This window comes from Orycteropus afer, unplaced genomic scaffold (assembly GCF_000298275.1).
Source record: "Orycteropus afer afer isolate SDZICR_OR568_19922 unplaced genomic scaffold, OryAfe1.0 scaffold00345, whole genome shotgun sequence".
NCBI classification, from domain to species: domain Eukaryota; kingdom Metazoa; phylum Chordata; class Mammalia; order Tubulidentata; family Orycteropodidae; genus Orycteropus; species Orycteropus afer.
In genome coordinates, this window is record NW_006921932.1 from 742,149 (window position 1) to 755,075 (window position 12,927).

Consider the following 12,927-nt stretch of genomic DNA (forward strand, 5'->3'; position numbering starts at 1 on the left):
AAAAGGATCTAAAGTACAGGGTTATTTATAATAATGAAAAATTTTAGTATTAATAACCAACAGAATTGTAGTAAATCCACACTATAAAATATTGGCAGCCAGCTTTCAGGCAAACAGTAGACAGGCCTACAAGATGATCAGTAACACCAGGGACATATACATCCCTTAGATGTAAAAGGTCAACTGTACAAGATCAAAAGGGCAGCATTTGCCCACGGGTAAATGCAGAAGCAGGAGAAGGAGTAGTAAAGAAGAACAGAAATGGTAAACACTGGGAGAAAGAGATAAGAGTGTTGTTACACTGTGGGGATTGCAATCAGTGTCATGAAACAATGTATATGAATTGTTGAATAGAAAACCACTTTGTAAAGTTTCACCCAAATCAGTAAAAATTTCCAAAAAAAAAAAAGGTATTTGTACAAAGGGATGCATGTTATATATTAAGTAAAAAAGACAAGTTACATAACAGTATATAATCTTTTTTCCCTTTTTTGTAGAAAAAAAACAAAAATATGTATTTATTTGCTTTTATATATGTATAGAAAAGGTCTAAAAGGATATATCTCAAACTGTTAACAGTGGTGACCTGAAAGAGAAAGGGAAAAATTCACTCCTTTTTTTTTTTTTTGTATTACACTTTTTTAACTATCACAACTTTGTGATTTCTGTACTTAAAGCCTGAAGAAAAAAAATCTGATGCTTGCTTTGCAATACCCCAAACACAAAATTATGGATACACACATTGTAAATTGCTTCTGCCTTTAGTTTTTGGACCAGTCGTGATACATGAATGATTTTTAGGCAAAAGTATTATAACTTTGAAATTTATGGTAGGAAAGACTAGAGCTAGAACCACCATTCCTTTATAGCTATTTTCCTCTATAACTTGAAATAGGCAGGTGTTTTAAAGTATTCTTATAATTTGTGATGGGAATAAAATTTGAACTCTCAAGAATGATCTTGTTTGTCTGTTTAGCTTCTTTAAATGAATAATTGGCATGTAAATAACATTAAAAGACATATAAGAATTAAATGAGAGATGCCCTTTCAAATGGCAAAATGAGGAGTTTCACAGACTCTCTCCCCAGTAAGACAACTAGAAGTGAAAATTATTTTTTTTTAAATAAAGTTTTTGGAAATTGTCCTAAGGCCATATATAGCAAAAGAAGAAACATTTATTCAGAAAAGGCTTAGCCATGTGCTTTGTGAAGACTACAGCCAGGAAAACAGGATGGAGCAATTTAGTTCTACTTTGTAACACATGGGAGTTGCCGTAAGTTGGAATCAACTTAGCTGCAACCAGTTTGGTTTGGTTTTTTAGGACTTGGGAGTGGGCTGAAATGCAGAATGACTGCCAATGGGTGTGCGATTTCTTTTTGTGGGTGACGAAAATGTTCTAAGATTGATGGTGGTGAGGATCGCATAACTTTGTAAATAACACTAAAAACCAATGGAATTGTATACTTCAAATGGGTGAATTGTATGGTTTGTAATTATACTTAAAAAAGTTATTAAAAATGAATTAAAGGAGATATAGTGAACTTGCATCTTATATATGGGTTAGGCTCTAAAATCACAGCATAGAATGAAAATTAAGTCTATTGAACAGTCATCATTTAGCAGGTGGAGGAGATAGGACTAAAACACATAGCAGCTAGTATCTCCTTTGGCTTTGTAACAGAGAACTTTGCTATTTTTGGGGGGAGCACAGATGAAGTATTAGTAATGGCCTTTATTTACGGGCTGTGTTGTATCAAAATACCAATGCTTGCCTTATGACATGGATTAAAAATGAGGCTGACTGAGGAACTAGTGGGGTACCTCCTGCTAATGTGGGTGTAAACAAAATTGTATGCTGGCTGGAATCACCTGCATTATTAAAAAATTTTCCCTTCCCCAGGCCAGAAATACTTTGGTGAATTTGCACATTTAATGTCAGTATGATTCAACTGTACATACCACTGAAGCACATTTTTTTTCCTGCTTTGAAGTTATTTTCATGACCATGTATTACATTTTTTTTTTGGCTGTTTCTTTCTTTCTTTTTTTTTTATTGTGATTTGGGTGAAAGTTTACAGAGCAAATTCATTTTCCATACAGCAGTTCACATACACTTTGTCTCATGAAATTGACCACAGTTTACCACAATGCAACAGCTCCCCTCTCACATCCTCCCCACAGTTACCTCTTCCCAGTGACCATCCCTCCATGTACTCCTGCTCCCTGAGCTGTCTCCCTGTGCATAAGCAGCCCTTCTTTCTCCCATGATTGTTCTCTCCCAGGAGTGTATGTACTTAATGTAAATATTCAGCTCATATGCCTCTCTCTTGTTTGGCTAGAAGCCACAGGTGTGGTTTCAATTCTAGACCTGAAGGGCATCTAGGGGCCATAGTCTCAGTGGTTCCATCAGGCTCTATCAGACCAGCAAACCTGGTCCCTTTTTTTTTTTTCTATGATTTTGAGTTTTGTTCCACATTGTCACTGAAGCACTTTTATACACTATGAAATTTGTATAAATGTCTGTTCTCAGTAGTTCTAGAACTGCCCTTGTATTGGGATTAAACTGCTATATGAAAGAAAACACAGAGGCTTAAATAAGGTAGAGGTTAGTCTCTCATATAAGTAAGTTATGAATTAGACAGCACAGGACTGGTACGTATTTCCTGTGTCGTCAGGGACCCAGTATCCTCCTGTTGTGTGTGCTTTATCATTTATAAAGGTACTTCATGGTCACAAATGGCTGCTGGAGTATAAGCTGTCACATCCCACCCTCAGGAAATCATCCATTAGGGCAGTGGCATAGGAACAGACTTCCCCTATCTGAATGGAGCAGGAAAAGTGCTTCTTTTAGTTGGGTGACACTGCCACATAATTTTACTAGTAAGGGAAAGCAATGTTGAGTAGAACTTATAAGATGCCACAATCCTGGGGGAGAAAAGCTGCTATTTAATACTCAGAGAGGGGACCGAAAAAAAAAAAAACCTCGTTGCCATCGAGCTGATCCCAGCTCATTGCTTATTCCTAATTACTGTGTTCTGGTTACTAGATTCTGAAAAGAAATTGTCACTCCTGTCAGAGGAACAGCAAGCAACAAGCACTTTAGTAGAACGCATCAGGCAGAGTATTCAGCATAATGATGTTCTTAAACCCATCACCCTTCTTTCACAACAAATGAAACCAGACATGAAAAGACAAAGGTAATAATCCAGTGTGCTTCCTGCTTGGTGCCATGCAAAATAATTTCACAATTCTTTTTAAAAACTTACTTAAGTATCCCTGGTTGTAAGAGGAAATATACTCATTGTAGAGTATCAGGTTATATTACTAAGTGCTTGTCAGAATATTTGCATTCATACTTGAGCACAGGCACATAATAAAAGTGTCTGTGTAAACAGATAAAAACTGTATGAAGATAATTTATTGATATCTAGAATGTACTGGGTATTTTGGAAACATCACTTACGCAGTCCAAAAAGCAGCTAGCTTCAGGCATCTATAGTTTAAGGACAGGAAAATAGTATTACAAGTGTCTTTTCGTGGTTTCTGAAGCTTCTAAAGAAAGCAACATGAAGCATCATCAGAAATCAGTTAGCCTCTTTTTCTTCATGTACTTAGAAATCAGCTCATTCTGTAAGTTTAACCTTCATCTTTAACAACTAAGCCATGAAGCTCATTTTTAATGTTTCATTTGTGATATTTTTATGTTCACAAACTAAATAAAGGTTAATTTATGCTTTTTGTGGAATAAATAGTAAAGGGACCTTAGCATCTTTCACATTGTTTGTATCTAAGGGTTTTAGACCTTAATGAATTACAGAAATTAATGTCATTTTGTGAAGTGTCAAAAAAATGAGAGGACTCTTTTTGTGAAATTTAATTAGAAATTAGAGGTAAAACATTATATAATTTAAAAAAACTGTAATAGCAAAAACAAACCATTTTTATTATTAGATAAATAGGTTACAAAACCATTTTGTTATTGGTATAAATCTTTATGCCCATTAACTTTTTTAAAAAACTTTAATTTAAAATAGTTTGCTAAATAGTATAGTCCTGTGTACCATTCAGGAGCTCTGGTGGTGTAGTGCCTAAGGCATATTTGACTGCTAACTAGAAGGCTGGCGGTTCAAACCCACAACCACTCCTCAGAAGGAAGACTGGGCAATCTACTTCTGTAGAGGTACCACCTCGGAAACGTGAGGGGTCGCTGTGAGTCAGATTTGACTCGAGGGCAGTGAGTTCTTTTTAGTTTTTAGTGTACCATTCACCCATCTCCCTTCAAAGGTGACATCTTATGTAGCTGCAGTACAGTATCAAAACCAGGATATTGACATGGGTACACTGGTGTTAACTAAACAACTTATTTCATTTTCACCATTTTTAAACCTGTATTTGTGTGTGTGTGTTGAGGGTAGTATTTTTATACTTTATGTCTATTAACTTTATATTTATTTTATAGGAGTTTATATAGAGAAATCCTTTTCTTATCATTAGTGTCCCTTGGAAGAGAGAATATTGATATTGGTAAGTTGATTAATGATAGTTTATTTTAGAGGCTTATTTTCTAATATGATTTTTTAAATTGTAGCTATATATTTAAAGATTTTTACCATTAAATATATAGTTTAAATATATACAGATATACCCTGGAGATTGTGTAGGTTTGGTTGCAGACCACTACAGTAAAGCATGTCACACAAATTTTTTGGTTTCCCAGTGTTTATGAAAATTGTTTACACTATACTTTTGCCCATTAAGTGTGCAATAGCATTATGAAAAAGTCTGATGAAATATTTTGAGAATTACCAAAATGTGACAAAGACATGAAGTGAGCACATACTGTTGAAAAAATAGTATCAGTAGACTTGTTCACTTTGAGGTTGCCACAAACCTTTAATTTGTAAATAAACTCATTACCTGTGAAACACAGTAAAGCAGAGGACAGTAAAACATGCTGTATATGTAATTATAATTTGATTCAGTGCCATTTTTGACTGCATGACTTCTGTTTTCTTTATAAACAAGTTATAACTTTTTCAAAATGTCTTTCAGAGGCTTTTGACAACGAATATGGACTTGCATATAAAAGCCTATCTTCAGAGATTCTTGAAAAGTTGCAGAAAATTGATGCTCCGCCAAGTAACAGTGTGGAGTGGTGCAGGAAGTGCTTTGGAGCACCTCTTATTTAATTAAGAGATGAACTAACTCTTGGAGATGATATGTAATAAATTGTAATTCATACCGAATCATCTCAAAATGTAAAATGTCATTAAAATGCCCCAGGGTTTATTGCCATTGAAGACTTTCAACTTCTGAACTGCTTATCAGACTGTTGAAAATGAATTTTGATTTCTCAGTATTTTTATTAGTTTGATACTGATGAGAAACCATATGCTTCATCCTAGACACTTTGTTGATATATATTTGAAGCTATTGGATTTGGGAAATGGCAAATTAATGTAAACTTGCCTGGCCCGAAAACATATGAAATCTCTCAATTATAAGAGCAACTATTGGTGTACGTGTGTATATATATGTGGCTGTGTAGATGTGTTTATACAGCCATATTCTAAGTGTGTATTTATTGAAATTCTTAGATTATGTGCTGCAATACAATTTTTGAAAGGGGTCTCATTGACTGTTAAATAAGTGACTGCTACATTGGTGTGTAGTCATTAATCTCAAAATTACCTGAAAGTCTGACAATTGCCTTGCCTCTGACTTTAAATTTAATATATATCTTCACCTTTCGTATTACTTATTTACTTGCTTACTAGATTCTATTTTGAATATTGTTACTTCCTCCCATCTTTCAATACCATGTTAATTTACAACAGCTTTAAAATTGGAATGAATGAGCCAATGAAATGGCTTAGTAAATTTAGGTTGGCCTCATAATTTAAAAGATATTTGTAATGTGCTTAAAATGTTAAAAGTGTATAGTCTTTTGACCTGAAATCTTTGTCCAGACACATAAATCCTTGCTATTGCTCTTTTTAAAACCTGTGGGATAAACTTGCACTGCAGTTTTATTCTTATGTATTTTGATTTGTATGCCTGTGAGTAAAATGCACATATGTAAATAATGTTTAGATTGACTCAATGAAGTTCTAAAAACTTTAAAGCGAATTGAGTTTGTCAGTAGGTTTATGAAAATCATGACTTCACATTGCCTCACTTTGACTTTTATCATGTCCTTTGGTTAACATCCCTTAGAAGTATAAAGTGTGCCTTGCTTGCTGCATAATTTAAAAAACCAATAGTTGGGGAGATGGTGTGGTTAAGGTCAATCTGCTTTTACAGTAATTATGCAGGTGACTCAATCAACTGATTACTAGGCAGTACAGTTAAACAGTACAAATTCCCTTTCTACCTGGTGTAGCCTAATTATTGTACTAGTCTTTCAACTTAAACATTTCAGGACTAATCTGACCTATGTAGAATTATAGTCTGAATGAATTCGTCAGAAATTATGTACAGTTCTCATTACCTTCAAAATGGACGCTTTGCCTTGTTTCAGAATATATATTTTTGCAACTAAGACTTGGCACTAAAGTTTTCATACGTACTCAACGATGTTTGGTATCACCATGCTAGTATTAGAGTGAAAGCATATAAAAAATTGAGTTTGAATAAAATGAAATGTTCTGAGTTTACTGTGATTATCTATGTGTGACATATCTAAGGCTCCTGAAAATCTTAAGATTAATTCAAACTTTTGTGATTTTTATGAACTCCTGTCTAAGGAATAAATTGTTACTTATCATTGCACTTTAAAAAAAAAAAAAAATCTTTAATAGGCCAACTTGCTGAGTCCTGCTTAAATAAAACCCATTTACATCTTGGAAATTTTAACCTGCTGGTCAGTTTAGATATAGGGATTGGTTTAGGAAGTTGCTTAAAAGCTTTTTCTAACACCCACCACAAAAAAAGGGTATCACTAAAACTTAGAAAACTCATAGAACAAAATGTGTTTTCCTCCCCAAACTTGAATCATAATATTGAAACTTAATCTTGGTAACTACTGAAAGCAATCTTTGAAATAAATCAGTTGTTTAGTACAACCTTGTTTTGTTGTTGGGTGACATTCTGGATTTAAATTTAGCTTTTTATAGGTTACCGCCACTTGTGTGATTAAATACTGATTTTTTTAGTTGGCTCCACTCACTGAAATTAGAAACCAGGGTAATTTTCACATTTTGTGCCTAAGAATCAAGCAGGTACTGGTTTTCTGGACTGTACACCAGATTTGCCTTTTGAAGTTAACCTACTGGGGACTGCAATTTGCCTGTTTGGGCTAATTTTATAAATGCTCCATCTTCTCCTTTTGCTTGTTTCAGAACTTCAACTTGCATTAATGTCAGTTCCCAGTTTTCATTTATCTACTTGCATCAACTTTCTAACACCACGCATTAAAAGCAGTGGTGACCTTGGTATGCAGACTGGTAGCCTTAGCCTCCTGTGGGAGCTTATTAGAAATGTGGTATCTGGGCCCCATGCATGAACTACTGAACCACAATCAGAATCTGCTTTGGAGTCCAATCTCCAGGTGATACAGAATAGTGATGCCCTACTGTACTATCTATATACGTTTCAACTATTTGAAAATTGCACTCCCATGTGCTTATATACTTCAAATGAGCCTCTTTACTTCAGCCTTAAAGCCTAATGTGCCTTGTTTTTAAGACCGTTATTCTGTAAATGAATAAAGTTGAACCCATTTCAGTTACTATAGAAAGTACTACAAAAAGTGTAAATGGTACTGTATTAAAAAAGTATGCTACTTTTTCTTTGCATCCTTTGTTGGTGCAGGTGTTTCTTATGTAAATAAGCAGTCAGCTTTTCAAGAGTGTGAGAGTCAAAGCATGGAAAAATTAACATTTCACTAGCTGAAAAGCTTTCTGTTAATGCAATAGATTTGCACTGGTTTTAAAAGCTTCATAAACTTTAATAAAAATGGTATCCATTAACTATGCTTTGTAACAAATTATCTTTTTACATGACACATGTCCATCTTCACAAGGGCACTTGCCATGTATTAAATTTTGTATAGATGTTGAAAAGCTGTATTCTGCAAAATAAAGTGTATAAATGATTTACAGTCTTCGTCACTTTATTTTCCCTACTGTTCCATGCCTTGCTAAAAAACCTTATATGAGTATCTTTTCCAGAGCCACCCACGCTCTGGTAGCATAGTGCCTAAGGCACTTGACTGCTAACCAGAAGATTGGCATTTCAAACCCACCAGCCACTCCTTGGAAGGAAGGTTGGGCAACCTACTTCCGTAGTGATACTGCCTTGGAAACCCAAGGAGGGGTTGCTATGAGTCAGGTCCGACTCAACAGCACATTCACCACCACCACCACCCAAAAACCTTTCTCTTGGACATTGCTTCCACCAATGAAAGGTCACACAGTCTCTATTTTATTTGCTCATGATTTCATTTCTGTATATACCCCTCTTTTCTCTCCCTTTCACCAATGAAAAAAGAGACTCGAATAAAAGACATGTAATGTATGGGCTTATTTATTTGTCTCAGAAATTTTTATTTCTGACTGGACTCAGACTTAGAGGTAGAAGCTCTCAGAGAGGACAGCCTCCGTCTCTTGGCAATCTGTTCCTGGCGCTTTTCTTTGGCCTCCTAAACAAACAGAACAGCACACAGTTAAGGCTTGACTGGATTAAGATACAAAGCCAAAGCTGAGCCTAAATTTTTTCAAATTTTTAAGACTTACCTTCATTCTCTTGGCCAAAAGTTTGGCATATTCTGCAGCCTCCTCCTTATTTTTCTTAGTGCGCTGTTTCTTCAGAGCAATACGCCTACGTTTGTGTTGCAGGACACGTGGAGTAACAAGACGCTGAATCTTGGGTGCTTTGGTTCTGGGTTTCTTGCCTAAAGATTGAGATGACCCAATCATTTTGAAGAATGACATCTATGTTTTTAAAATATTAGTAGCAATAGATTTAACTTAAACAATGTAGTAAGCACCTAGTCTTAACTATTCTACAACTTATATTGTAATGGTAGGTAATTAAAATTGAATTTCCCAGTTGTAAGTCATGAAGTCAGTTTTTAATGCCTACTTCAGACTTGCCCTCCCAGTAAAAATCTAAGAGGAGCCAACAGTCTAACTTTATTCAAGTTTTACCTAATGACCTTGTCAATCCTCACAAAACAGCTTGTTCAGCTATAAATTTTGTTGTCAAGTTCGAGCTCATTTCTAAATGTAGGCTACCCTTTGCTTATTAGCAATGCAGTCAAGCTCTATCCTTTCATAAAGTCAAAGGAAGTAAAGGACTTCCCTCTCACTTTGACTTCCCATTTATAATTAGATTTGTTCTGACAAAGTACTATACATATCCTTGTATTTTAGAAGATAGTGGCATTATTTTAAAAGTTTAATAATGCAGTTAACTGGTCAATGAAAATGAAATAAAGCATCATCCTATCATACTTATCCATCATTATGGCCCCACATGGGTTCACAGAGCAGCTTTTCATTTAGCCTTTCTGATCTGTATTTCTGTAACACTAATAAAGTCCTCTTCAGTAGTTCATGTATGATTTGGGGGAAGTGGTAAACATCTCAGGTAAGTACCTTTCTAAAACTACATGCTAAATCATTCAGATTTTGCTTACAAATTAGGTAAAATACTCCTATAATTTTAACAACAATCTTAAAAATACCTATTCAAGACTTTTACTCTGATGATGGTATTTCTAAGGGTAGATTATGGAAAACTGCTACATATTTGCCACCTGGAAATTTTTTTTTTTTTTTTTGCAATGTAGCTCCGTGAGAGTAGGAATTTTTCCCATTTATACAATACCCCAGCACCTAGAACAGTACACCTGGCACGCTCAAAGTGAATGAATATAAGCACTCGCTAAATGTCAGGCAGACATTCTTAATTCTGAAAACCAAAACCCAACCACTGCGTACATACTATTCTCTTTAGTATAAATATTCGTACATTTCACAACAGAAATACACCTGCTCTCTAGTATTCTGGATGAAACATTTTCCCAACTTCTAATTCTCATCAAGCCCAAACTACTGTTACCACAGCCCAGATAAGGAATACATTTCTCCAGCAAACAAGGTAACAGCACCTGACAATGCATGCATCGATGGCTAAAGAATCATGTCAGCTACAATTTCAAGAAAATTTTAACACTCTACAAGGCTTTGGATACAACAAAGCAGAAATAATAATGCTTGTGTACCTTATCCCACCCACCACACCAAAACATTTTCCTAAAACCTGTTAGCTGCTATCGAGTTAATTACAAGTTACAGCAACCCCATGTGGTAATCAATACAAGATAGGTTTTTATCTTCTAGAATACACAATCTACTAGAATCGTTAAATCACCAAAACTGATCAAGTACTAAATTTCATAATCTCTCCTACCTTCTTTGTTCAGGGGCTTTCTCACAACATACTGGCGGACATCATCTTCTTTAGAGAGATTGAAAAGTTTGCGGATTCTGCTAGCTCTTTTAGGTCCCAGGCGACGAGGCACAGTAGTATCAGTTAGTCCTGGAATATCCTTCTCCCCTTTAATAAAAAAAACCCAAGTTGAGAACACTCAGATTAGCATCCACAATGCAACCCCGGACAGATTTGCGCTTTCTCTCTCCAGTTCTCCTTGGTCTGTAACAGGAATGCCCCTTACTCAGCAGCAGGCGGACACGGCCATGGGTCAAGACACCCTGCTTCATGGGAAAACCCTGTTTGTCGTTCCCACCACTGATTCGGACAACATAACCCTGCATGAAGACACAACAATATTTACTATTTGTATTTAAAATTTACAGAACACTGGAGAGTGGCCTCTATGAACTACACCATCAGTTCTCGAGTAGGTTATTAAGACCAATTTGAAACATTTTTAATAAATTCCTTCCAACCTAGTTGTATTTCTAGTTTGTTTTACTTAGACCAGCAGCACTATAAAGGGCAGGAGTATTTAATAAACCAAAACAGCAAATACAAAAACGAGCAGCAAATACAAAAAATAAACCCTTCTTGGCACTTACTGACATTCGGGAGTGACTTGGGTGAAATAAAACCCAGAATTCGAACCCCACCGAAAAGACCGTGGTCTTACCAACGGCGTTTGCCATCTCTCATTCACATTAGCTGCAGCAATGTGGTAAGTCAACTTTTACCTTCCACTCGTCTCCTAGAGAATCAGCAGCAACTTCTGTGGCCATTCGCTTCTCATAAAAGGTACGAAGTTTGCGTTCATCGTCCACTTCAATGAGTTTCTGGCAGCCAGTGGCTGGAAAGGAGATGTTCAGCTAAGAATCAAAAGCAAAAATAAAAATCTTATGAATCCTGCAAAATCGCGTACAAGAATAATTCTGTTGTAGAAAAACTTCCAAATCACTGCCAGCAGGAGGAAATTTCAGATACTGATTCCATTCTCCAAAGCACATGTGAGCATAACTTACAACAGGCAAAGTACTAAATAGGGCACCTCTGACATCAAACCCCGAGTAAGGGACTTGGGTGGCGAAGGGTGCTCCTCACAGTTGACCACCACCAAGAGCGGGGAGCCCAATCTAGATACGGGGTGAGGGTACGCACCGCAGGCCTGTCGCAAAACTGGCAGCAGGCCCGCCTCGAAGGCGCCACCATGGCGCTCCCAGCCCGGCGCAGCTCCTGCCGTAATCACCCGTCATCCGCCCTCCTAAGGAGCCCTGGTCTCCGGGAACCGATCTTTCTTCTGCCCCAGGAACCTCTCCACCTAGAATCGTGATCTCGGCGTGCCGAGAGTGCGTCAGCGCCATGTTTTGAAGCCCGAATCAAGGTACCACAACCTAGTGTAACGCCCGCTACCACTTCCTACCTTCATGGTGAAACAGCCGATCGCAGCCGCGGCGCCACGAAAAAGAGACCCAAGTTCCGCTGAGGCCTAGTCACATAGTTGGCCTCAGTTCTCGCGAGATGAGGAGGGGGGGTTGATAGCGGAAATGAGCACAGATAGACTCCACTTCCGGGGTGGGGCAAATCCGAGAAGGACTAGAAATTAGGCGCGCGGCATAGGCATGGCTGCTTCCGCGGCGGTGCCGCGAATAAGGTTGGACTTGTTTAGTTTTGGAGGGTTATCTGATCTTTCCCGGGTTTGCGTAGTGCCTCCAGCGGAGGCCCATCTCGGTCGCTGACGCTTCTCTTGATGGTTCTTAAGGATGAGGGAAGGAGCTCTGGTAGCATAGTGGCTAAGGCACTTGACTGCTAACCAGAAGGTATGAGTCGGGTCCGACTCGACGGCACATAACAACAACAACAACAAAGGATGAGGGAAGGACCGGCTTCTCTTTTCGGCTAAATAGTCCTGTCCTGTAATTCAAGTTCCGCCCAAAGATTTCCAGTTCAGGAGCGTGTTGTGCCCTGATCCTGTCAACTCACAGCAAGAACTCATTTTGAAAACAGAGATTTTTTTTTTTCGTCCTTAAATATTCAGCCATCACTTAAACCTCTCAAACCACTCTGCAGTCTTTGCTGTCCAATGTCTAGACCACCCAACGTGCTTCCTAGATAATTTTCCTGCTTTTTCGCTTGTCTTACCGCATGCAGTTCATTTTCCACATAGCAGCCACTGTGATATTTTTAAAGCGCAAATGTGTATCACTCTCTTACTGGAAATGGCACTGTTTACTTCCCATTGTAACTCACTTATTGCCACTCGTTAATGACATGCAGGCCTTTCAAATTAAATGTCACCTTCTAAGAGAAACCTTTACTGACCACACTACTTAAAAATAGTATCCCCTTCCTTATTCTTTATCTTAACACTGTCAGCTTTCTAGTATCTAATGATGCATAGTGGCTAAAGCACTTGACTGCTAATCAGAAGGCTGGCGGTTCAAACCCACCAGCCACTCCTCGGAAGGAAGGTTGGGCAATCCTACTTCC

At 37.3% G+C, this 12,927-nt stretch overlaps 2 protein-coding genes across 2 annotated transcripts in view; one reads left to right on the forward strand and one right to left on the reverse strand.

The window, feature by feature from the left end:
* The window catches only part of DENND4C (DENN domain containing 4C), a 122,831-nt gene extending 117,642 nt beyond the window's left edge, over positions 1–5,189 (forward strand). The window contains exons 30-32 of the mRNA XM_042782498.1: positions 3,047–3,197; positions 4,460–4,524; positions 5,053–5,189. Of these exons, the coding sequence (XP_042638432.1) occupies positions 3,047–3,197; positions 4,460–4,524; positions 5,053–5,189 (353 nt within the window). The remainder of the gene's footprint in view (positions 1–3,046; positions 3,198–4,459; positions 4,525–5,052) is intronic.
* A 3,356-nt stretch (positions 5,190–8,545) lies between these two features.
* Positions 8,546–11,801, reverse strand: RPS6 (ribosomal protein S6). The gene is given in 6 exon segments (XM_042782500.1): positions 8,546–8,641; positions 8,736–8,893; positions 10,417–10,579; positions 10,581–10,775; positions 11,178–11,309; positions 11,595–11,801. Coding segments are annotated over 6 exon segments (951 nt in total).
* Between the last annotated feature and the right edge of the window lie 1,126 nt (positions 11,802–12,927).